At 46.4% G+C, this 26,412-nt stretch overlaps 1 protein-coding gene across 6 annotated transcripts in view; it reads left to right on the top strand.

The window, feature by feature from the left end:
* The window catches only part of ATAD1 (ATPase family AAA domain containing 1), a 221,841-nt gene that overhangs the window by 61,577 nt on the left and 133,852 nt on the right, over nt 1–26,412 (top strand). For all 6 annotated transcript variants that reach the window (XM_069239895.1, XM_069239891.1, XM_069239894.1 and 3 more), the window contains exon 6: nt 7,985–8,091. In XM_069239895.1, coding sequence (XP_069095996.1) covers nt 7,985–8,091 — 107 coding nt within the window. The remainder of the gene's footprint in view (nt 1–7,984; nt 8,092–26,412) is intronic.

Raw genomic sequence — 26,412 nt, 5'->3', positions numbered from 1 at the left:
AGCACAAGGAGGATACCTGTGAAGCCTGTTGAGCCTTCCGGTCCAGAAAAACACTCCGGGACCGAAGAGCCAGGCGTCAACAAAACAACGTTTCGACGAGGAAGAGGAAACATTCTCGGTTCCGGAATCAGAATCCGGAGACTCCGACGTCGAACAACAGCAACAAACTGTGAGTAAGACGTCGAAAAGTAAATCCATCGACAAACCGAAAGCCCAGGGGACGCCACTGCCAACAGGCCATGGCTCGACCCATAAAACAGGCGACCCGTCGAAGGCGCCGAAAAAGGGCACGCCCATAGCGAAGACACCCGACTCCGGTCGAGGGACCGCCATGGAGCAACCTCGGAGCCGAGAAAGCGGCTCCGAGAGACAAAAACAAGATACCGGCACCGAAAAACATCGGCACAGAGAATCCATGCCGAAAGGAACAAAAATTCTGTCGGTGCCGAAACCGAAAAAAGATTCTCTCTCGGCGCCGAAAAATACCACACCTTCATCCTACTCAGAGGAACAAGGAATAAGTGGCCAAATGCACAGATTTGGACAAGAGCTCCAAAGTGTAGAATCGGACTACACACAAAAGAGACTGTACATCCAGCAAGACACAGGGAAGATATCAACCCTTCCCCCAATCATGAGGAAAAGAAGGATCGGACTTCCAAAGGATGACGCACAACCACAAGCCAAAGTGGTTAAAAAAGTCACGCCTCCGCCCTCTCCACCACAGGCATCGCCGGCACAAACACCGCCACAAATGCACTCACCAGCGCAAACTACCATAAGTCATGACGATCAGGATCAAGACGCTTGGGACCTGTATGACACCCCAGTGCCGGACAATGATCCCGAGTCATACCCCACAAAGCCGTCACCGCCAGAGGACAGTACCTCATACTCGCAACTGGTGGCTAGGGCAGCAGAATTCCACAATGTCCAACTGCATTCCGATCCTATAGAGGATGATTTTTTATTTAACACCCTCTCGGCTACACACAGCCAATATCAATGTCTCCCAATGCTACCAGGGATGTTACGGCACGCAAAACAAATTTTTGAAGAGCCCGTAAAATCAAGAGCCATCACCCCAAGGGTGGATAAGAAATACAAACCACCACCCACAGACCCAGTGTTTATTACTTCGCAGTTACCACCTGACTCCGTGGTAGTAGGGGCAGCTCGCAAGAGAGCAAATTCACATACATCTGGCGACGCCCCACCTCCGGACAAAGAAAGCCGAAAATTTGATGCGGCAGGGAAAAGAGTAGCATCACAGGCAGCCAACCAGTGGCGCATCGCAAATTCACAAGCGCTGCTGGCCAGATATGACCGCGCACACTGGGACGAGATGCAACTTCTCGTAGACCATCTTCCCCAGGAATACCAAAAAAGGGCGCAGCAAATAGTGGAAGAGGGACAAACGATCTCAAACAATCAAATCCGCTCTTCACTAGACGCAGCCGATACTGCAGCAAGAACAGTCAACACTGCTGTCACCATAAGGAGACACGCTTGGCTACGCACTTCAGGCTTCAAACCTGAAATCCAGCAGGCTGTCCTTAATATGCCCTTCAACGAGAAACAACTTTTTGGCTCTGAAGTGGATACAGCCATTGAAAAACTTAAAAAGGACACAGACACGGCCAAGGCCATGGGCGCACTCTACTCCCCGCAGAGCAGAGGCTCTTTCAGAAAAACTCCATTTAGAGGGGGGTTTCGTGGCCAACCCACAGACACCACCAGCCAACAAACAAGAACCACACCATATCAGGGTTCCTTCCAAAGGGGAGGTTTCAGGGGATATCGGGGGGGTCAATTCCCAAGGAGTAGGGGAAGATTCCAGACTCCAAAAACACCTCCACCTAAACAGTGACTTTCAAGTCACGCAACCCCTTCACTCAACACCAGTGGGGGGAAGACTAAGCCAATTCTACCAATCTTGGCAACAGATTACAACAGACAATTGGGTATTAGCAATAATCCAAAATGGCTATTGCATAGAATTCCACAACTTCCCACCAAACATCCCCCCCAAAACACGCAAAATGTCACCACAACATTTAGAACTTTTAGGACTAGAAGTTCAAGCACTACTGCAAAAGGATGCAATAGAGTTAGTACCAGTACAACAAAAAAACACAGGAGTTTACTCCCTGTACTTTCTCATTCCAAAAAAAGACAAAACATTAAGACCAATATTAGATCTCAGGACACTAAATACCTACATCATATCGGACCATTTTCACATGGTCACACTACAAGACATCATTCCACTGCTCAAACAGCAAGATTACATGACCACATTAGACCTAAAGGATGCGTACTTTCATATACCAATACACCCTTCTCACAGAAAGTACCTACGGTTCGTATTCAAAGGAATACATTACCAATTCAAGGTGTTGCCATTCGGAATAACAACTGCACCAAGAGTGTTCACAAAATGTCTAGCAGTAGTAGCAGCACACATCAGGAGACAACAGATACATGTGTTCCCTTACCTAGACGATTGGCTAATCAAGACCAACACAGTAAAAAAATGCGCAAACAACACCACATTTGTCATACAAACCCTTCACAAACTGGGGTTTTCCATCAACTATACAAAATCACACCTAGAACCGTGTCAAACACAACAATATCTAGGAGCAACCATCAACACATCAAAAGGAATTGCCACTCCAAGTCCACAAAGAGTGCAGGCATTCCACAAGGTAATAAGTGCTATGTTTCCAAACCAAAAGATACAAGCAAAATTTGTGCTAAAACTTCTAGGCATGATGTCATCATGCATAGCCATTGTCCCAAACGCAAGACTACACATGCGACCCTTACAACAGTGTCTAGCATCACAATGGTCACAGGCACAGGGTCAACTTCAAAATCTGGTGTTGGTAGACCGCCAAACATACCTCTCGCTTCTATGGTGGAACAGCAAAAATGTAAACAAAGGGCGGACATTTCAGGACCCAGTGCCTCAATACGTTATAACAACAGATGCTTCCATGACAGGGTGGGGAGCACACCTCAATCACCACAGCATTCAAGGACAATGGGATATACACGAAACAAAATTTCATATCAATTACCTAGAACTGTTAGCAGTATTTCTAGCGTTAAGAGCCTTCCAACCCATAATAACACACAAATACATTCTTGTCAAAACAGACAACATGACAACAATGTATTATTTAAACAAACAAGGAGGAACACACTCAACACAATTGTGCCTCCTAACACAAAAAATTTGGCAGTGGGCGATTCACAACAACATTCGCCTAATAGCACAATTTATTCCAGGAATACAAAACCAACTAGCAGACAACCTTTCGCGAGACCACCAACAAGTCCACGAATGGGAAATTCACCCCCAAGTTCTGAACAAGTACTTTCAAATTTGGGGAACACCCCAGATAGATTTGTTCGCAACAAAAGAAAACTCAAAATGCCAAAACTTCGCATCCAGGTACCCACACCGCGAATCACAAGGCAATGCTCTATGGATGAGTTGGTCAGGGATATTTGCGTACGCTTTTCCCCCTCTCCCTCTCCTTCCATATCTAGTAAACAAGTTGAGTCAAAACCAACTCAAACTCATACTGATAGCACCCACATGGGCAAGACAACCTTGGTATACAACTCTACTAGACCTTTCACTAGTACCGCATGTCAAACTACCCAACAGGCCAGATCTGTTAACACAACACAAACAACAGATCAGGCATCCAAACCCAGCATCATTGAATCTGGCAATTTGGCTCCTGAAATCCTAGAATTCGGACACTTAGACCTCACACAAGAATGCATGGAGGTCATAAAACAAGCTAGAAAACCTTCCACTAGACACTGCTATGCATCTAAGTGGAAAAGATTTGTTTACTACTGCCATTCCAATCAAATACAACCATTACATGCCTCTACTAAAGACATAGTAGGATACTTACTACATTTGCAAAAAGCAAATCTCGCTTTTTCATCTATAAAAATACACCTCGCAGCAATATCTGCTTACCTACAAACTACTCATTCATCGTCTCTATTTAGAATACCAGTTATTAAAGCATTCATGGAAGGGCTAAAAAGAATTATACCACCAAGAACACCACCAGTTCCTTCATGGAATCTTAACATCGTCTTAACAAGACTCATGGGTCCACCTTTCGAACCCATGCATTCCTGTGAAATGCAATATCTAACCTGGAAGGTCGCATTTCTCATTGCAATCACATCCCTCAGAAGAGTAAGTGAAATACAGGCATTTACCATACAAGAACCATTTATTCAAATACACAACAATAAAATAGTTCTAAGAACAAATCCAAAATTTCTGCCAAAAGTAATCTCACCATTCCATTTAAATCAAACAGTAGAATTGCCAGTGTTCTTCCCACAACCAAATTCTGTGGCTGAAAGGGCACTACATACATTAGACATCAAAAGAGCACTAATGTATTACATTGACAGAACAAAGCTAATCAGGAAAACAAAACAACTGTTCATAGCTTTTCAAAAACCACACATAGGAAATCCAATCTCTAAACAAGGCATTGCTAGATGGATAGTCAGATGCATTCAAACATGCTATCTTAAAGCCAAAAGAGAATTGCCTATTACACCAAAGGCACACTCAACCAGAAAGAAAGGTGCTACAATGGCCTTTCTAGGAAACATTCCTATGAGCGAAATATGTAAGGCTGCAACCTGGTCTACGCCTCATACGTTTACTAAACACTACTGTGTAGACGTACTAAATGCACAACAAGCTACAGTGGGCCAAGCTGTACTAAGAACATTATTCCAAACTACTTCAACTCCTACAGGCTAAACCACCGCTTTTTGGGGAGGTAACTGCTTTATAGTCTATGCCAAACATGTGTATCTGCAGCAACATATGCCATCGAACTGAAAATGTCACTTACCCAGTGTACATCTGTTCGTGGCATTAGTCGCTGCAGATTCACATGTACCCTCCCACCTCCCCGGGAAGCCTGTAGCCGTTTAGAAGTAGATCATAAATCTTAAACATCTGAACATTTGTAAATAATTATTAAAAACTCTTAACGTACATACATATTCACTCCATTGCATGGGCACTATTTATACCAAACAACTCCATCCTCACCCTCTGCGGGGAAAACAATCTAAGATGGAGTCGACGCCCATGCGCAATGGAGCCGAGGAGGGAGGAGTCCTTCGGTCCCGTGACCAAAAAGACTTCTTCGAAGAAAAACAACTTGTAATACTCCGAGCCCAACACCAGGCAGCGGACTGTGCCAAACATGTGAATCTGCAGCGACTAATGCCACGAACAGATGTACACTGGGTAAGTGACATTTTCAATTTATATATATATATATATATATATATATATATATATATATAATATACACACACAATACACAAACATATATTTGTGTGTGTGTATATATATCAATATGCACAGGCACACACACACCCCTGCCCCCTCGCCCCCCCCACCCCCTTGGGTGTTCAAGGCTGTTTTCCCTTTAATATTGCTTTAGAGTGGCATTTTTCGAGTACGGATTTGCAGCCTTGATCATATCATGTAGTTACATCACAAGACTAGAAGTTTTAGATAATGTTTTTGCTGGAATTATTGGGCCAATGTTGGCCCTTGTTTTTTCACTTTTTGAACGGTGACCATGCTGTAGCAGGTGCTTTGTCAGGGGTGATATTTTATTTTTCATTTTTTAGCTTTGTTAATCAAGCTATATATATATATATTATATAACATAATACATTTATATATATTGTAACATAATACATATAGTATATATTATATATAAAGTATATATTTATATACATACACACACACACTATTTATCTGTTTGGGACCTACTATGCACTGGCAGATGTATGTGAAAATATCAGGAAATGTATAAGTGATAATCTTCACATGAAAAATAAACTGAATCCATGATGTGATTTGGGGCAGTAAGGCTTCAGTAGACTTATCCTGGAGGAAATTAAGATCATGCATTATGGTCCCCTGCAATTTGACAGCCACATCACATACAAAGCTGTAAATTTTTAGGTCCGGCGCCCAAGCACTTTGACCTGTTGTAAGTATTGTGGACTTTTAACCACGCCCATGTCACACCCATCACTTTCACTTGTTCGTGGACTTACCTTTCAAAAATCCCTTGATGTCATTGCTAATTGCTTTACATTTGTCCCACCTTGGGGTGTTTTGTTACCGCCTTGCAGACTGACCCTGTTGCATGGATAACTGCACGATTGTCGATATACTTTAGCATGGGTGAACATTTTTTTTTCTTTTGTCTCTCTGGTTCGTGCTCCAGGTCGGCCATGGACCTCACAGCGCGAACAGTGCAAACTCCATTGTCTGTATTGGAGTGCTGGTCACATCACTGTTATCTAATCAGGGTCATTTCTTTTGGCTCTCTCCTTCACGCTCCATAGCTTTTCCCAAGAACACTTATTAATGATAAATGCTTTACTGAAAAAAACACAGAAATCTGCAAGGTGTCTCTCCCTGCACAGCAGGAGAGCCAGTACTACAATATTCACTGCACTTGAGGAAAGTTGCCTCATAATGCTTTGCAAGCATTCTTTTTCAAAAATGTTTTACCCATAAGTCAGCCTGTGGTGATCCTAGGACAATGGGACCACCACCAAAACCTGCTTAGGTCATCTCTAGGTCCCCACACTAGGTTAGTGGGGACACCAAAATAATAACCCCTCACACCATTCAGTCCCGTTTTAAGCTCTTTTATGACTGGAACGTTTGTTTTTCAGCTTGGAGTAGTTTGTGTTCTAAGGGCCTTAGTATTATAGTAGACCTGCTATGCCTGAAAATGTATAAGACACTATCCCCTCTAGGGGCTAAATATATGGTTGCACTACATTAATTTGTGACATTCTATTTTCTTGCTGTTAAGTCCTTTAAGGGCTAACTATATGGAAACATGACTGTTTCTTAGAAATGCTATTTTCATTGTGGTGTCCTCCAGGGGCTGTTCTGAGCATTACAGTCTAATGCAAAAGGTTTTTATTGGGTTTATCGGATGATTGTATATGTTATTAATCTCTCCTAATTGTAATTATGACCATGATTCAGGCCAACTTAACATCCTTATTGCACTATGACTGTTGGAGCACTCTTGATATGTTTGGGTGACCCTTCTAGTTTATTTCTCTTGTTACACCTCCGTGGCTGTCTTGTTTTGGGAATTGTGTTAGCCAGCCAGCAACTGTGATGGTGTAGTGGTGAAACTAGTATTCTATTGGAATAACACAGGGGATTTAAATTAGGATGCTAAATGGCAACATTTTCATTTTGAATTTACAACGCAAATAGCTCTAACTCAAGCAAACAAAAGAACTATTGCATTGAAAATGCTTGTTTATTAAAACAGTGAGTGCCTGTTTTATGCTTGCCACACTGAATACTAACTTGGTGAGAGATGCATTTTAGTTTCTACTTGTATGCTTTTATTCTTCTCACGTGTGTTGCTCTCTCAAACTTGTACTTCTGCCACCCTGCTCTCCATGTTGGTCTCTTTCACCCATGTTGTCTAATACTTACTGCTTCTCTTCACCCACTTTGTTGCTTCACTCCTCACCCGTTGCTGGAGCCAGGCCATCCATTGTTTTGTAAAAAATAAAATTTAAGTGGTTTGAGCTCCATTTTAAAACGCCTTTACACTATTTTTTTAAATTTTTTATAGAATTTAATGATCCATCTCTGATCTTGAAATAAATAGACAAAACATTGCCCTTTGTAAGTAAGTGCGTACATAAGTGTTGAATGAATGCACATGCCTACAAATGATTCCACAGCCTCGCCATTAGGTTCTCTTTATTTTATTTATTTATGAGACCTATTGACTTTGCAAATGCTTGAGTGCTTTTGACATCAGACTCTTGGGAGAGAGGGGTGCAAATGGCCTTGGCAGTCTTATTAAGTGTGTTCATGTTTTTCCAACTTTTTTCATTCACTTAGATTCGTTTCTCCGAAGTCGGTCAAGCAGTGACCATGAAGCTACAGCCATGATGAAAGCTCAGTTTATGAGCCTTTGGGACGGTCTCGATACAGATTACAGTTGTCAGGTACGGTTTATGAAATTGAATACTTTGCAGCTGCGTAAATACTTCAATTTAATTTCTTATTGTGATCTTGGCAGAGCTCTATACTAAAGATTAAGATTTTAATTTTGCATGCAATTGACTGTTCAAAAAATAAAGCTGCCCTCTTCTATAAAGTATGAGTTTTTTACGTTAAGTTTCTTGTCATTTCCTTAAATCAGCATGCACACAGTATATAAGGTAGTGGGGGAGAAAAGATGTGCCTATGTCTAAACTCTTTGGTCATAATGTATTGAAATTTTGGCAGTATGTTGTCCATGATATGCACACATTTTACGAGACAAGTCCAAATGTGCACATGGTCAAGCCCAATCACCTACATTCATCCACTGAGTGTGGTCGCATCACAGATCTACTTTTAAGTATCGAAGTAGGGTTTTTTACGCCACCACTTGCTGGAAATGCTCCATTTCCTCAGCCATACAGCAGCTCCTGCTACGTAGGAAGAGTATTAAGAACTTAAATATCAGATCCTGGTATCTGATCCTGATAAAGCCTATGCTGTGTGATTTGGCCACAACTTACATCTCTGGGTCATACACCTTTTTACCAGATGGGTGATTGCAAGACATCATCAGTGTCCAGAGTCCCACCTCCCAGTAATTTCAGGTGGGATAGTGTGATAGAAAAGTTGGCCATCTGTACATGGATGCTAACAACTACTTGACTTTGCGTGTTCCTGAATACATCCATGAGTAGCCAGGAAGTTAGTAGCCAAGTAAGATAAGGGGCAATGGGAAGCCCTGGCATATATCCCTCTAAACTTCCATGAAATGAAAGAAGCACGTCCACTTGGTGAAAAACTTTTTCTGACTCTCCCACCCCCCTCATTACTCATGCTTAGTACCTGGTCTTTCTCGTTCCGATACCGGGGCTGTAAAGAAAACAGGGTCATATGGATTTGGTTCCTATGGTAGCATAAATACCATGATTGTGTTGCAAATCGTATAAGGGCTGCTATCTCACCTATTATTGTGTCCTCTGGCATGAAGCAAACTTTGTGTATCATGCCATATACAGGGAGTGCAGAATTATTAGGCAAATGAGTATTTTGACCACATCATCCTCTTTATGCATGTTGTCTTACTCCAAGCTGTATAGGCTCGAAAGCCTACTACCAATTCAGCATATTAGGTGATGTGCATCTCTGTAATGAGAAGGGGTGTGGTCTAATGACATCAACACCCTATATCAGGTGTGCATAATTATTAGGCAACTTAACAAAAAACAAATATATACCCATTTCAATTATTTATTATTACCAGTGAAACCAATATAACATCTCAACATTCACAAATATACATTTCTGACATTCAAAAACAAAACAAAAACAAATCAGTGACCAATATAGCCACCTTTCTTTGCAAGGACACTCAAAAGCCTGCCATCCATGGATTCTGTCAGTGTTTTGATCTGTTCACCATCAACATTGCGTGCAGCAGCAACCACAGCCTCCCAGACACTGTTCAGAGAGGTGTACTGTTTTCCCTCCTTGTACATCTCACATTTGATGATGGACCACAGGTTCTCAATGGGGTTCAGATCAGGTGAACAAGGAGGCCATGTCATTAGATTTCCTTCTTTTATACCCTTTCTTGCCAGCCACGCTGTGGAGTACTTGGACGCGTGTGATGGAGCATTGTCCTGCATGAAAATCATGTTTTTCTTGAAGGATGCAGACTTCTTCCTGTACCACTGCTTGAAGAAGGTGTCTTCCAGGAACTGGCAGTAGGACTGGGAGTTGAGCTTGACTCCATCCTCAACCCGAAAAGGCCCCACAAGCTCATCTTTGATGATACCAGCCCAAACCAGTACTCCACCTCCACCTTGCTGGCGTCTGAGTCAGACTGGAGCTCTCTGCCCTTTACCAATCCAGCCATGGGCCCATCCATCTGGCCCATCAAGACTCACTTCTCATTTCATCAGTCCATAAACCTTAGAAAAATCAGTCTTGAGATATTTCTTGGCCCAGTCTTGACGTTTCAGCTTGTGTGTCTTGTTCAGTGGTGGTCGTCTTTCAGCCTTTCTTACCTTGGCCATGTCTCTGAGTATTGCACACCTTGTGCTTTTGGGCACTCCAGTGATGTTGCAGCTCTGAAATATGGCCAAACTGGTGGCAAGTGGCATCGTGGCAGCTGCACGCTTGACTTTTCTCAGTTCATGGGCAGTTATTTTGCGCCTTGGTTTTTCCACACGCTTCTTGCGACCCTGTTGACTATTTTGAATGAAACGCTTGATTGTTCGATGATCACGCTTCAGAAGCTTTGCAATTTTAAGAGTGCTGCATCCCTCTGCAAGATATCTCACTATTTTTGACTTTTCTGAGCCTGTCAAGTCCTTCTTTTGACCCATTTTGCCAAAGGAAAGGAAGTTGCCTAATAATTATGCACACCTGATATAGGGTGTTGATGTCATTAGACCACACCCATTCTCATTACAGAGATGCACATCACCTAATATGCTTAATTGGTAGTAGGCTTTCGAGCCTATACAGCTTGGAGTAAGACAACATGCATAAAGAGGATGATGTGGTCAAAATACTAATTTGCCTAATAATTCTGCACTCCCTGTAGCTCTTCCACCTGGCCGTTTTCTTATTTTAATTCCTCTCCCCAGTGAGACTCGCAAAGCAGTTATATCGGCCTTTTTTTGTTTTTTTGTACGGGACACGGAACGTCTTTATTTAATTACTTGCCCTGTTCTGTGACCTCCGCCCTTTCTGTTCTGTAGAACAGTTTTCGTAATCGGGAGCTCTGTGGACACAGAGAGAAGCAGTCATGTGCTCCCGTAGCTTCACTTGAATCGCTTAATAAAGATCTACTTTAAGAAGACGATTCGTCCTTTTGGCTTTGACGCAACATATATTGACGACGATTAACAACAAGGTTGAACTCGCCTACTTTGAGAGCCCACTGCCTCGCACGGATTGCAGAGACTGCCGTCCCGAACCTCGTCTGCGGCTGAGTGAACGGTAGAGTGCCTCTTCCTCATCCTGCATGAAAGGCGGAGATTTCCTGCTTCACTGGGATCTGCTCACCCATTTCAAGGAAGCAGACAGCACCAATTTCGGAGAGGTGGGCGCGCTGTGTTCTCATGCAGCAATCATGTGGTGTTGGTTTGGTTTCTGGGAGCACGAGGGAACAACCACATGCGACACATTGGTTGCTAAGAGCATAATGCTTTAACTTGTGATATCACATACCCGCGCTGGTCTCTACATGGCATTGGATTGGGTGCTAAGAGCGTGTTGAAGAAACCACGCGCTCTGAACTGGTCATACCGTGTACCTCCTAGGGCGCCGTATTTTTTTACCACCTCACATGTAGGCTGCCATATGTGTAGTGTCTAGTCCTTAGCTGTTGATGATAGGCGCTTTTGCCCTTTTTGAGTTCACAGTAGAGAACAATTGTAAATTGAAGGTACATTATGAATTTTTGCCTGCACTTTCGGTGACAGGCACACCTCTTTTGTCAATACTTGATTAATTTTAATCTCAATACTGGACTTGGGTTATCAGTGACAGGCACACCCAGTGAACTGAGAATTCAAGTGTTACGTTTCAAAGACAGCCTGTGTGATCGGTGATGGGCACACTCATGTTACTTTGAGCACTTTCACAGTATTATTTATTATTGTCCTGTCCGTTATTTAATCTTACCTAGATACTGTACTAAATTCTAGTTAGTCATCGTTTCTGATTTTCATTTTTTTTGGGTGTGTTATGCAGTTGTTTTTCATACCATGACCACCAGTGCATAACTGTTAAAGCTTTCTCCTTTCCTTTATAAACCTGAGAAACCACAAATACGTTTGAAACAGTGGCTAGGGTAATTTCCAAATTACATAGTGGCAGTGATGCCTTGTAGTTTGCACCTAAAATGAAACTTGCGCTATTGTTTGGACGTTTAGGCTCTGAAGGTCAGCAAATCTTTGACAATCTATTCTACCACATATTAAAGCACTTCAAGGACGTTCAGACTCTTGGGAGGTATACCCTGAGGCAGTTGCTAGACTTACAAAGAAATTCTCAGAAGAACGTAGTATTTTACAGAACTATTTTAATTTGTTTAGGTGAAAACAAAATGTTGAAGAGTCAGTGGAAGAATATATATCAGGACTGGGATTGTTAGCTTCATCCTGTAGCTTTGGCAGTTCTCTTGACATGTATATTAGAGACCAGTTTGTGTATACAGGGGTTGCAGAGACCCCAGTTTTACAGAGGTAATTGATATTGCCAAGGGAATAGAAAGATCTGCTATTTCCAGCCAAATGATGCCCGCTGAAGTATCACCACTAAGTGTTTCAATAATGAATGAAGACACGGAACAAGAGGACATTGGGGCAATAGTGGTTAAGAACAAGGGATCAAAAGTTCCACTGAAGAAAGGCTCTAACACATGTTGTAAATGTGGTTCCAAGTCTCATTTTAGCAACAACCCAATATGTCCAGTGTAAGGAAATGCCTCCTTTGCATGGTTACCCCCTGACTTTTTGCCTTTGCTGATGCTATGTTTTGAATTGAAAGTGTGCTGAGGCCTGCTAACCAGGCCCCAGCACCAGTGTTCTTTCCCTAACCTGTACTTTTGATTCCACAATTGGCACACCCTGGCATCCAGGTAAGTCCCTTGTAACTGGTACCCCTGGTACCAAGGGCCCTGATGCCAGGGAAGGTCTCTAAGGGCTGCAGCATATCTTATGCCACCCTGGGGACCCCTCACTCAGCACAGACACACTGCTTGCCAGCTTGTGTGTGCTGGTGAGAACAAAACGAGTAAGTCGACATGGCACTCCCCTCAGGGTGCCATGCCAACCTCACACTGCCTATGCAGTATAGATAAGTCACCCCTCTAGTAGGCCTTACAGCCCTAAGGCAGGGTGCACTATACCATAGGTGAGGGCACCAGTGCATGAGCACTGTGCCCCTACAGTGTCTAAGCCAAACAGAGACATTGTAAGTGCAGGGTAGCCATAAGAGTATATGGTCTGGGAGTCTGTCAAACACGGACTCCACAGCACCATAATGGCTACACTGAAAACTGGGAAGTTTGGTATCAAACTTCTCAGCACAATAAATGCACACTGATGCCAGTGTACATTTTATTGTAAAATACACCCCAGAGGGCACCTTGGAGGTGCCTCCTGAAACCTAATTCAACTACCCGTGTAGGCTGACTGGTTTTAGCAGCCTGCCACACTCGAGACATGTTGCTGGCCACATGGGGAGAGTGCCTTTGTCACTCTGTGTCCTGTAACAAAGCCTGCACTGGGTGGAGATGCTATCACCTCCCCCAGGCAGGAGCTGTAACACCTGGCGGTGAGCCTCAAAGGCTTACCCCCTTTGTTCCAGCACCGCAGGGCACTCCAGCTAGTGGAGTTGCCCGCCCCCTCCGGCCGCGGCCCCACTTTTGGCGGCAAGGCCGGAGGAGATAATGAGAATAACAAGGAGGAGTCACTGGCCAGTCAGGACAGCCCCTAAGGTGTCCTGAGCTGAAGTGACTCTAACTTTTAGAAATCCTCCATCTTGCAGATGGAGGATTCCCCCAATAGGGATAGGAATGTGACCCCCTCCCCTTGGGAGGTGGCACAAAGAGGGTGTACCCACCCTCAGGGCTAGTAGCCATTGGCCACTAACCCCCCCCAGACCTAAACACGCCCTTAAATTTAGTATTTAAGGGCTTCCCTGAACCTAAAGATTTAGATTCCTGCAACTTACCGAAGAAGAAGACTGCTGAGCTGAAAACCCCTGCAGAAGAAGAAAGAAGACACCAACTGCCTTGGCCCCAGTCCTACCGGCCTGTCTCCTGCCTTCTAAAGAAACCTGCTCCAGCGACGCTTTCTCAAGGACCAGCGACCTCTGAATCCTCAGAGGACTGCCCTGCTTCAAGAGGAACAAGAAACTCCAGAGGACAGCGGACCTGCTCCAAAAAGACTGCAACTTTGTTACAGAGGAGCAGACTTAAAGACCCCTGCAATCCCCGCAAGTGAAGGAACGGAACTTCAGTGCAGGAGTGACCCCCAGGAGGCCCTCTCCCTTGCCCAGGTGGTGGCTACCCCGAGGAGCCCCCCCCCTTGCCTGCCTGCACCGCTGAAGAGACCCCTTGGTCTCTCATTGAAAACCCGACACGTGTTTGCACACTGCACCCGGCCGCCCCCGCGCTGCTGAGGGTGTACTTTTTGTGTTGCCTTGTGTCCCCCCCGGTGCCCTACAAAACCCCCCTGGTCTGCCCTCCGAAGACGCGGGTACTTACCTGCTGGCAGACTGGAACCGGGGCACCCCCTACTCTCCATTGAAGCCTATGCGTTTTGGGCACCACTTTGAACTCTGCACCTGACCGGCCCTGAGCTGCTGGTGTGGTGACTTTGGGGTTGTTCTGAACCCCCAACGGTGGGCTACCTTGGACCCCAATTTGAACCCCGTAGGTGGTTTACTTACCTGCAAGAACTAACAATACTTTACCTCCCCCAGGAACTGTGAAAATTGCACTGTCCACTTTTAAAACAGCTTATTGTGTTTTATGTAAAAAGTATATATGCTACTGTGATTATTCAAAGTTCCTAAAGTACTTACCTGCAATACCTTTCAAATGAGATATTACATGTAGAATTTGAACCTGTGGTTCTTAAAATAAACTAAGAAAAGAGATTTTTCTATAACAAAACCTATTGGCTGGATTTGTCTCAGAGTGTGTGTTCCTCATTTATTGCCTGAGTGTATGTACAACAAATGCTTAACACTACTCCTTTGATAAGCCTACTGTTCGACCACACTACCACAAAATAGAGCATTAGTATTATCTCTTTTTGCCACTATCTTACCTCTAAGGGGAACCCTTGGACTCTGTGCATACTATTCCTTACTTTGAAATAGTGCATACAGAGCCAACTTCCTACATTGGTGGATCAGCGGTGGGGTACAAGACTTTGCATTTGCTGGACTACTCAGCCAATACCTGATCACACGACAAATTCCAAAAATTGTCATTAGAAATGGATTTTTGCAATTTGAGTTATTTTTCTAAATTCTTAAAAGTCCTGCTAGGGCCTTGTGTTAGATCCTGTTTAGCATTTCTTTTAGAGTTTAAAAGTTTGTGAAAGTTTGAATTAGAACCTAGAACTAGTTTTAGATTCTTAAAAAGTATTCCAACTTTTAGAAGCATAATGTCTAGTACAGAGATGAATGTGGTGGAACTCGACACTACCCCTTACCTCCATCTTAAGATGAGGGAGCTAAGGTCACTCTGTAAAATAAAGAAAATAACAATGGGCCCCAGACCTTCCAAACTACAGCTCCAGGAGCTTTTGGCAGAGTTTGAAAAGGCCAACCCCTCTGAGGATGGCAACACAGAGGATGAAGATAGTGACTTGGAGGAAAATTCCCCCCTACCAGTCCTAACTAGGGAGAACAGGGCCTCTCAAGCCCTGACTCCAAACATAATAGTCAGAAATGCTGTGTCCCTCACAGGAGAGACCAACATCTCTGAAAACACTGGGGAGAGCCCCAGTGAAGAGGACATCCAATTAGCCAGGATGGCCAAGAGATTGGCTCTGGAAAGACAGATCCTAACCATAGAAAGGGAAAGAAAAGAGATGGGCCTAGGACCCATCAATGGTGGCAGCAACATAACTAGGGTCAGAGATTCTCCTGACATGTTGAAAATCCCTAAGGGGATTGTAACTAAATATGAAGATGGTGATGACATCACCAAATGGTTCATAGCTTTTGAGAGGGCTTGTGTAACCAGAAAAGTGGACAGATCTCACTGGGGTGCTCTCCTTTGGGAAATGTTCACTGGAAAGTGTAGGGATAGACTCCTCACACTCTCTGGAAAAGATGCAGAATCTTATGACCTCATGAAGGGAACCCTGATTGAGGGCTTTGGATTCTCCACTGAGGAGTATAGGATTAGATTTAGGGGGGCTCAAAAATCCTCGAGCCAGACCTGGGTTGATTTTGTAGACTACTCCGTGAAAACACTGGATGGTTGGATTCAAGGCAGTGGTGTAAATAATTATGATGGGCTGTACAATTTATTTGTGAAAGAACACCTGTTAAGTAGTTGTTTCAATGATAAACTGCATCAGCATCTGGTAGACCTAGGACCAATTTCTCCCCAAGAATTGGGAAAGAAGGCGGACCATTGGGTCAAGACTAGGGTGACCAAGACTTCCACAGGGGGTGACCAAAAGAAAGGGGTCGCAAAGCCTCCCCAGGGGAAGAGTGTTGAGACATCCAAAAACAAAAATAGTAAAGAGTCTTCTACAGGCCCCCAAAAATCTGCACAGGAGGGTGGGCCCAGAGCCTCTTCACAAACCAATTTTGGGTACAAGGGTAAAAACTTTGATCCCAAAAAGGCCTGGTGTCGTAGCTGTAATCAGCCTGGACACCAAACTGGAGACCAGGCCTGTCCCCAGAAAAATACCACTTCTAACTCCACTCCAGCTAAAACTGGAATGGGCAGTCTCCAAGTGGGATCAACAGTGTGCCCAGAGCAAATCAGGTGTCACACTGAAGCTACATTAGTCTCTGAGGGTGGGGTGGATTTAGCCACACTGGCTGCCTGGCCTCCTAACATGCACAAATACAGGCAGCAGCTCTTAATTAATGGGACAAGTGTAGAAGGCCTGAGGGATACAGGTGCCAGACAGAGAAACTGGTTTCCCCTGGTCAATACCTGGCTGGACAAACTTATCCAGTCACCAACGCTGACAATCAGACTAAAGTACATCCCATGGCTATGGTAACTTTAGAGTGGGGAGGGGTCAATGGCCTGAAACAGGTGGTCGTCTCCTCAAATATCCCAGTAGACTGTTTGCTTGGAAATGACCTGGAGTCCTCAGCATGGGCTGAGGTAGAACTGAAAACCCATGCAGCCATGCTGGGTATCCCTGAACTGGTGTGTGTCAAGACAGGGGCACAGTGCAAGGCTCAGGGTGAAAAAGTAGAGCTGGAGTCTGAAAAAAGGGCCCAGCCTACCAAGAGAAAAGGAAAGTCAGCTGGGAAACCAGCTGCAACACAACACCAAAAAGAGAACCTCTCTTCTCAGGAAGAAGTTCTGCCCTCTGAGGGAACTGAGCCCATGGAGCTAGAACCTTACCAGGTTGAGCTCTTAGGCCCAGGGGGACCCTCAAGGGAGCAGTTGTGTAAGGGGCAAGAAACCTGTCCCTCTCTTGAAGGCCTTAGGCAGCAAGCTGCTAAAGAGTCCAATGGCAAGAAAACTGGAACACATAGGGTCTATTGGGAAGATGGGCTCCTGTACACTGAGGCACGAGATCCCAAACCTGGTGCCACTAGGAGAGTGGTAGTGCCTCAGGAGTTCAGAGAGTTCATTCTGACCTTAGCCCATGATATTCCCCTTGCTGGGCATTTGGGACAAACCAAGACGTGGGAGAGACTAGTCAACCACTTCTACTGGCCCAATATGTCCCAGAAAGTTAAGGAGTTTTGTGTCTCCTGTACCACCTGTCAAGCCAGTGGTAAGACAGGTGGACATCCAAAGGCCCCACTCATTCCACTTCCAGTGGTGGGGGTCCCCTTTGAAAGAGTGGGTGTAGACATAGTGGGTCCACTTGAACCTCCCACAGCCTCAGGAAATATGTACATCCTAGTAGTAGTGGATCATGCTACTAGGTATCCTGAAGCTATTCCCCTTCGGTCGACTACTGCCCCTGCAGTAGCCAAGGCCCTCATTGGTATCTTTACCAGAGTGGGCTTCCCTAAGGAGGTGGTGTCTGACAGAGGTACCAACTTCATGTCAGCCTACCTGAAACACATGTGGAATGAGTGTGGAGTGACTTATAAATTCACTACACCCTATCATCCACAAACTAATGGCCTTGTTGAGAGATTCAACAAGACATTAAAAGGCATGATCATGGGGCTCCCAGAAAAACTCAAAAGGAGATGGGATGTCCTCCTGCCATGTCTGCTCTTCGCTTACAGAGAGGTGCCTCAGAAGGGAGTAGGATTCTCACCCTTTGAACTTCTGTTTGGCCACCCTGTAAGGGGACCACTAGCTCTTGTGAAAGAAGGCTGGGAGAGACCTCTTCATGAGCCTAAATAAGACATAGTGGACTATGTACTTGGCCTTCGCTCAAGGATGGCAGAGTACATGGAAAAGGCAAGTAAAAACCTTGAGGCCAGCCAACAGCTCCAGAAGTTTTGGTATGACCAAAAGGCTGCAATGGCTGAATTTCAACCAGGGCAGAAAGTCTGGGTTTTGGAGCCTGTGGCTCCCAGGGCACTTCAGGACAAATGGAGTGGCCCTTACCCAGTGCTAGAGAAGAAGAGTCAGGTCACCTACCTGGTGGACCTGGGCACAAGCAGGAGCTCCAAGAGGGTGATCCCTGTGAACCGCCTTAAGCTCTTCCATGACAGGGCTGATGTAAATCTGTTAATGGTAACAGATGAGGATCAGGAAGCTGAGAGTGAACCTCTCCCTGATCTTCTGTCATCCAACCCTAATGATGGCTCAGTAGATGGAGTGATCTATTCAGACACCCTCTCTGGCCAACAGGAATCTGACTGCAGGAAGGTCCTGCAACAGTTTGCTGAGCTCTTTTCCCTAACCCCTGGTCAGACACACCTGTGTACCCATGATGTGGACACGGGACAGCATGCCTGTCAAAAACAAAATATTCAGACAGTCTGATCAAGTTAAGGAAAGCATCAAGGTGGAAGTCCACAAGATCCTGGAATTGGGAGTAATTGAGCACTCTGACAGCCCCTGGGCTAGCCCAGTGGTCTTAGTCCCCAAACCTCACACCAAAGATGGAAAGCGAGAGATGAGGTTTTGTGTGGACTACAGAGGACTTAATTCTGTCACCAAGACAGATGCCCATCCCATTCCTAGAGCTGATGAGCTGATAGACAAATTAGGTGCTGCCAAATTCTTAAGTACCTTTGACTTAACAGCAGGGTACTGGCAAATCAAAATGGCACCTGGAGCAAAACAAAAGACAGCATTCTCCACACCTGATGGGCATTATCAGTTCACTGTTATGCCCTTTGGTTTAAAGAATGCCCCTGCCACCTTCCAAAGGTTGGTGAATCAAGTCCTTGCTGGCTTGGAGTCCTTTAGTGCAGCTTATCTTGACGATATTGCTGTCTTTAGCTCCAACTGGCAGGATCACCTGGTCCACCTGAAGAAGGTTTTGAAGGCTCTGCAATCTGCAGGCCTCTCTATCAAGGCATCCAAATGCCAGATAGGGCAGGGAACTGTGGTTTACTTGGGACACCTTGTAGGTGGAGGCCAAGTTCAGCCACTCCAGCCTAAGATCCAGACTATTCTGGACTGGGCAGCTCCAAAAACCCAGACTCAAGTCAGGGCATCCCTTGGCTTGACTGGGTACTATAGGAGGTTTGTGAAGGGATATGGATCCATTGTGACAGCCCTCACAGAACTCACCTCCAAGAAAATGCCCAAGAAAGTAAACTGGACTGTAGAATGCCAACAGGCCTTTGACACCCTGAAACAAGCAATGTGCACAGCACCAGTTCTAAAAGCTCCAGATTACTCCAAGCAGTTCATTGTGCAGACAGATGCCTCTGAACATGGGATAGGGGCAGTTATGTCCCAAACAAATGATGATGGCCTTGACCAGCCTGTTGCTTTCATTAGCAGGAGGTTACTCCCCAGGGAGCAGCGTTGGAGTGCCATTGAGAGGGAGGCCTTTGCTGTGGTTTGGTCCCTGAAGAAGCTGAGACCATACCTCTTTGGTACTCACTTCCTAGTTCAGACTGACCACAGACCTCTCAGATGGCTGATGCAAATGAAAGGTGAAAATCCAAAACTGTTGAGGTGGTCCATCTCCCTACAGGGAATGGACTTTATAGTGGAACACAGACCTGGGACTGCCCATGCCAATGCAGATGGCCTTTCCAGGTTCTTCCACTTAGAAAATGAAGACTCTCTTGGGAAAGGTTAGTCTCATCCTCTTTCGTTTGGGGGGGGGGGGGGTTGTGTAAGGAAATGCCTCCTTGGCATGGTTACCCCCTGACTTTTTGCCTTTGCTGATGCTATGTTTTGAATTGAAAGTGTGCTGAGGCCTGCTAACCAGGCCCCAGCACCAGTGTTCTTTCCCTAACCTGTACTTTTGATTCCACAATTGGCACACCCTGGCATCCAGGTAAGTCCCTTGTAACTGGTACCCCTGGTACCAAGGGCCCTGATGCCAGGGAAGGTCTCTAAGGGCTGCAGCATATCTTATGCCACCCTGGGGACCCCTCACTCAGCACAGACACACTGCTTACCAGCTTGTGTGTGCTGGTGAGAACAAAATGAGTAAGTCGACATGGCACTCCCCTCAGGGTGCCATGCCATCCTCACACTGCCTATGCAGTATAGATAAGTCACCCCTCTAGTAGGCCTTACAGCCCTAAGGCAGGGTGCACTATACCATAGGTGAGGGCACCAGTGCATGAGCACTGTGCCTCTACAGTGTCTAAGCCAAACCTTGGACATTGTAAGTGCAGGGTAGCCATAAGAGTATATGGTCTGGGAGTCTGTCAAACACGGACTCCACAGCACCATAATGGCTACACTGAAAACTGGGAAGTTTGGTATCCAACTTCTCAGCACAATAAATGCACACTGATGCCAGTGTACATTTTATTGTAAAATACACCCCAGAGGGCACCTTGGAGGTGCCCCCTGAAACCTAATCCAACTACCCGTGTAGGCTGACTGGTTCTAGCAGCCTGCCACACTCGAGACATGTTGCTGGCCACATGGGGAGAGTGCCTTTGTCACTCTGTGTCTTGTAACAAAGCCTGCACTGGGTGGAGATGCTATCACCTCCCCCAGGCAGGAGCTGTAACACCTGGCGGTGAGCCTCAAAGGCTTACCCCCTTTGTTCCAGCACTGCAGGGCACTCCAGCTAGTGGAGTTGCCCGCCCCCTCCGGCCACGGCCCCACTTTTGGCGGCAAGGCCGGAGGAGATAATGAAAATAACAAGGAGGAGTCACTGGCCAGTCAGGACAGCCCCTAAGGTGTCCTGAGCTGAAGTGACTCTAACTTTTAGAAATCCTCCATCTTGCAGATGGAGGATTCCCCCAATAGGGATAGGAATGTGACCCCCTCCCCTTGGGAGGAGGCACAAAGAGGGTGTACCCACCCTCAGGGCTAGTAGCCATTGGCTACTACCCCCCAGACCTAAACACGCCCTTAAATTTAGTATTTAAGGGCTTCCCTGAACGTAAAGATTTAGATTCCTGCAACTTACCGAAGAAGAAGACTGCTGAGCTGAAAACCCCTGCAGAAGAAGAAAGAAGACACCAACTGCCTTGGCCCCAGTCCTACCGGCCTGTCTCCTGCCTTCTAAAGAAACCTGCTCCAGCAACGCTTTCTCAAGGACCAGCGACCTCTGAATCCTCAGAGGACTGCCCTGCTTCAAGAGGAACAAGAAACTCCCGAGGACAGCGGACCTGCTCCAAAAAGACTGCAACTTTGTTACAGAGGAGCAGACTTAAAGACCCCTGCAATCCCCACAAGAAGCGTGAGACTTGCAACACTGCACCCGGCGACCCCGACTCGACTGGTGGAGAAACAACACCTCAGGGAGGACCCTCCGGCGACTCCGAGACTGTGAGTAACCAAAGTTGTCCCCCCTGAGCCCCCACAGCGACGCCTGCAGAGGGAATCCCGAGGCTCCCCCTGACCGCGACTGCCTGACTCTAAAATCCCGACGGCTGGAAAAGACCCTGCACCCGCAGCCCCCAGCACCTGAAGGAACGGAACTTCAGTGCAGGAGTGACCCCCAGGAGGCCCTCTCCCTTGCCCAGGTGGTGGCTACCCCGAGGAGCCCCCCCCTTGCCTGCCTGCACCGCTGAAGAGACCCCTTGGTCTCTCATTGAAAACCATTGAAAACCCGACGCATGTTTGCACACTGCACCCGGCCGCCCCGCGCTGCTGAGGGTGTACTTTTTGTGTTGACTTGTGTCCCCCCCCGGTGCCCTACAAAACCCCCCTGGTCTGCCCTCCGAAGATGCGGGTACTTACCTGCTGGCAGACTGGAACCGGGGCACCCCCTACTCTCCATTGAAGCCTATGTGTTTTGGGCACCGCTTTGAACTCTGCACCTGACCGGCCCTGGGCTGCTGGTGTGGTGACTTTGGGGTTTCTCTGAACCCCCAACGGTGGGCTACCTTGGACCCCAATTTGAACCCCGTAGGTGGTTTACTTACCTGCAAGAACTAACAATACTTTACCTCCCCCAGGAACTGTGAAAATTGCACTGTCCACTTTTAAAACAGCTTATTGTGTTTTATGTAAAAAGTATATATGCTTCTGTGATTATTCAAAGTTCCTAAAGTACTTACCTGCAATACCTTTCAAATGAGATATTACATGTAGAATTTGAACCTGTGGTTCTTAAAATAAACTAAGAAAAAATATTTTTCTATAACCAAACCTATTGGCTGGATTTGTCTCTGAGTGTGTGTTCCTCATTTATTGCCTGTGTGTATGTACAACAAATGCTTAACACTACTCCTTTGATAAGCCTACTGCTCGACTACACTACCACAAAATAGAGCATTAGTATTATCTCTTTTTGCCACTATCTTGCCTCTAAGGGGAACCCTTGGACTCTGTGCATACTATTCCTTACTTTGAAATAGTGCATACAGAGCCAACTTCCTACAGCCAGCCTTTTACAAAAGATGCAACTAATGTGTGGGAAAATGCTCATTTTCAAACAGTCTGTAACAGTCTGTAGAAGTACCTAGGGCCAGATGTAGGAAGAAAAAGTTTTGGGCCTCGCAATTTGCGAGTTTGTGCGACTCGCAAAATGCGAGTCGCAAATCGATATGCAGGCAAAACAACAGTGCCGAAATAGCGACTCGCACCCGGAGTCGCAACGCAGTGTGCGAGTCCGCCGATTGCGAGGTCACTTTTTGCGACCGTGCAAAAAACGAACTCGCAATTTGCGAGTGGGTGTCGCAAATTGCGAGTTGCATGTAAATTGATTACAGGTGGTGCAGAACACTCCAGAAACCACTCCAGAACACTCTGGAAACACTTCCTGGCACATGATGATGACATCACAGCCAGGAAGTTTACTAATACACCTGGGAGGAGGGAGGACCACACCCTTTTATAACTGCTGAACTGCATACAGGAGAAACAGCAGCTGCCATGGAAGGAACTCCAAGGAAGAGAAAGCTGAAGTTCTCAGAGAGGGAGCTGGAGGTGCTGACAGACGAATGCTGTCAGCACTATGATGAATTATTTGGCAAGGCAGCCCTAAATGTGCCTGAAGCCACCAAGAAACAGCTGTGAGAGGACATCCAGGACAAAATAAATTCCCTGGGGGTGAGCCACAGGAGCATTGATGACATCAAAAAACGGTGGAATGACCTCCACTCCCGGACCAAGGAGAGGGTGGCTGAAAGGCTCAGGGAGATGAGGCACAGGAGGGGGACCATCGTCAGTGCCACCACCCATACCCCTGGAAGAAAGGGAGGAGGAAACCCTGGAGCAGGAGGCAGTATCCGGATTTGGGGACCTGGACACCTCGGAGCCCAGCACATCAACCGGTGAGTACCATGTGACATGCCTGTACCCCTATCAATGCCATACCCCCACCCACCATGTACACAGGGGCATGCTCAACCAAGATAGCTCCATTTCAGGGTAGCAAACACCAGAATGATGCATTATGGGAAATGTAGTCAAGTAGGCAGTTCATAGGCAAATGTTTATTAGGAAGTGTGCAACAGATAGTAGACACTGACAGTCTGTTCCCCATGTCCCACAGGTCTCCCACAAGACACCACCACTACTCAAATCAGCCTGCCCCATGAGGACACCTCAGGATCCGCCAGCACTCCCACCTGCACGGCCAACATCATCCCTGCAGTATCCACACCTGCTGCAACTGTATCCCAAGAGGCTGCGCCAGCAACAGACAGGAGTGAGACAGTGGAACACACAGGGCAGCCACCGCTGCACAGGCGACGCAGGTCCAGGACATCAGGGCTGCAGTCCGGCCAACAACCTCCCAGCACCAGTGAGGCACAGCTGCTACATGGTCAGCGCCTACAAAATAGAATTTTAGGGAGGATTAGTGGTGTGCTGCACCGCTTCGTGCGCAACAACGAGGCCAGCATGCAGCAACTGAACTCCAGGATGGACATGATATGCACGAACACTGGGGACCTTGCCCTAGCCATGAGGGAACTGGCGGGAGGACTACTGGCCCAGGCCGAGGGTGGGCGGCGCAGGGACCGTCAGCTCCTGCACAGACTAGACAGGATGGCCACATCCATCGGCAGGCTGGCTATGAACACCACAGGCCTGTCGAGGAGGACAGTTGGGCTGCAGGTGGAAATGGGCCATTTAGCTGGGGATGTGGCTAGGGGCCTGGGACGTCTCACCCACGTCATTGACTTGATGGAGGCACGGCATCTGTCAAGGGGCACAGGGGAAACACCCCAGGACAGTGAGGAGGGCTCTACAGTGAGCAGTGTCTCTGCCACTGACAGTAGGGTGCTCAGGAGTACCAGGCAGAGCACAGCAGAAGCACCAGGGACCAGCCAGGCTGGCCGGAGGGGCAGACAGTCATAGAGATTACCATGGTCCTGTTGAAGTGGCACATGACGTCAATGTGCCACATGCCTGGTTTGCATTTTCATGCCCATGGACATTCATTACTTGTATATAGTTCAATTTCTGCACTAATTAAATAGTTTATTTGTTCCACTTAACAAATGGTGTTTTTGGTCAATAGGTGAGTATGGTTGGAGTTGACACGTACCTTCCAAAATATTGGTTTGCGATGTGTTCCCTTCTCAGTCTGCCTTGATTAGCTATACTCCAATCCCCATGATGGCGATGTGGTTGTTCTTGCTCTTCATCATCAGGATCTGGGTCTGCAGGGGTGAGAGGTAGCCCACGTCGGGTGGCTATGTTGTGGAGGATGGCGCATGCGACCACAATTTTGAATGCTGTAATGGGGGTATACTGGAGGGCACCTCCACTGCGGTGGAGGCATCAGAATCTTGCTTTCAGGAGTCCAAAGGTGCGCTCTATGATGTTCCTGGTCCTCTTATTTGCATTGTTGTATCGCCTCTCACATTCATTGCTGGGTGTTAAAAACGGGGTCATAATCCATGGCCTTAGAGCAGTGTTGTCCAACCTTTTTATCGCCGCGGACCGGTAAATGTTTGATAATTTTTCCGTGGCCCGCTTGTCCCATTGTGTGACAAGCGGGCCACGGAAAAATTATCAAACATTTACCGCCCGCCACAGTGGGGCGGCCCGGTGCCGATTGATCCACGGACCGGCACTGGTCCGCGGCCCGGGAGTTGGGGAACACTGCCTTAGAGCATACGCACTGTCACCTGTTGGGCACAAAAAGTACACTGTTAGGAAGTCCTGATTGGTGTGCACAGTGACCTGTGTGTATGTCTGCAAGGTGTTTGTAGCTCTACCTAGGAGGTATCCGTCTACAAATTCCCCACGTTCCAGGCGTTGATGTATCCCACTATGCCTAAAAATGTATGAGTCATGGGTTCTGCCTGGAAACTTAGCTACAATGTCAGTGATGATATAATGGGCGTCACAAACAACCTGAATATTCAGTGAGTGGGTACACTTTCTGTTGTGGAAAATATGTTCCAGGTTTGCAGGGGGGCATATTTGAATGTGTCCCATCTACACATCCTATGACATGGGGAAAGTTTGCAATCCTGTAAAAGTCCAGCTTGGTGCTGTTTATTTCTGCCTCATTCCTTGGTAGGTATATGAAGTGTGCCATGTGTGTGACTAAGGCATCTAGGAATGCCCTGAGGAACCTTGACACTGCACTTTGGGATACCCCACCTGCCACAGCAATGACCCCCTGATAGCTCCCTGAGGCCAAGAGGTGCAGTGAACATAGCACTTGCACATGCGTAGGGATGGCGCAGCCACGCAGAGTCTGGTGTTCTAGCTGTGGTTTCAGTAAATCAATTAATTCTAGTATGGCTGCGCTGCTAAGGCGATATTTATCGTATATCTCATCCTCAGTTTGCTGAAAAAGAGTCTGCCTTGTTCTATATATCTTCTCCTGTCTGTGGCCCCTCCTCCTCCTCTGCTGTGCGGCGTGGACTCTCCTCCTCACTGCTATCAGGTATATCTCCGCCATCTTGAGTAACCCAGATGCTTTCTGGGTCTCCTTTTATGCTTTGGTTATGGTTACCACCTGCTCTGAGTTAGTGGTAAATGGGACATGCAAACTGGGCTTTTTGCGACTAGTCGCAATTTGCGAGTTGCAATTGCATAAGCTTTGCGACTCGCAAATTGC

This window comes from Pleurodeles waltl, chromosome 6 (assembly GCF_031143425.1).
Source record: "Pleurodeles waltl isolate 20211129_DDA chromosome 6, aPleWal1.hap1.20221129, whole genome shotgun sequence".
NCBI lineage: Eukaryota > Metazoa > Chordata > Amphibia > Caudata > Salamandridae > Pleurodeles > Pleurodeles waltl.
The sequence above is the reverse complement of the archived record's forward strand: the minus strand, read 5'-3'. Positions and strand labels throughout refer to the sequence as shown.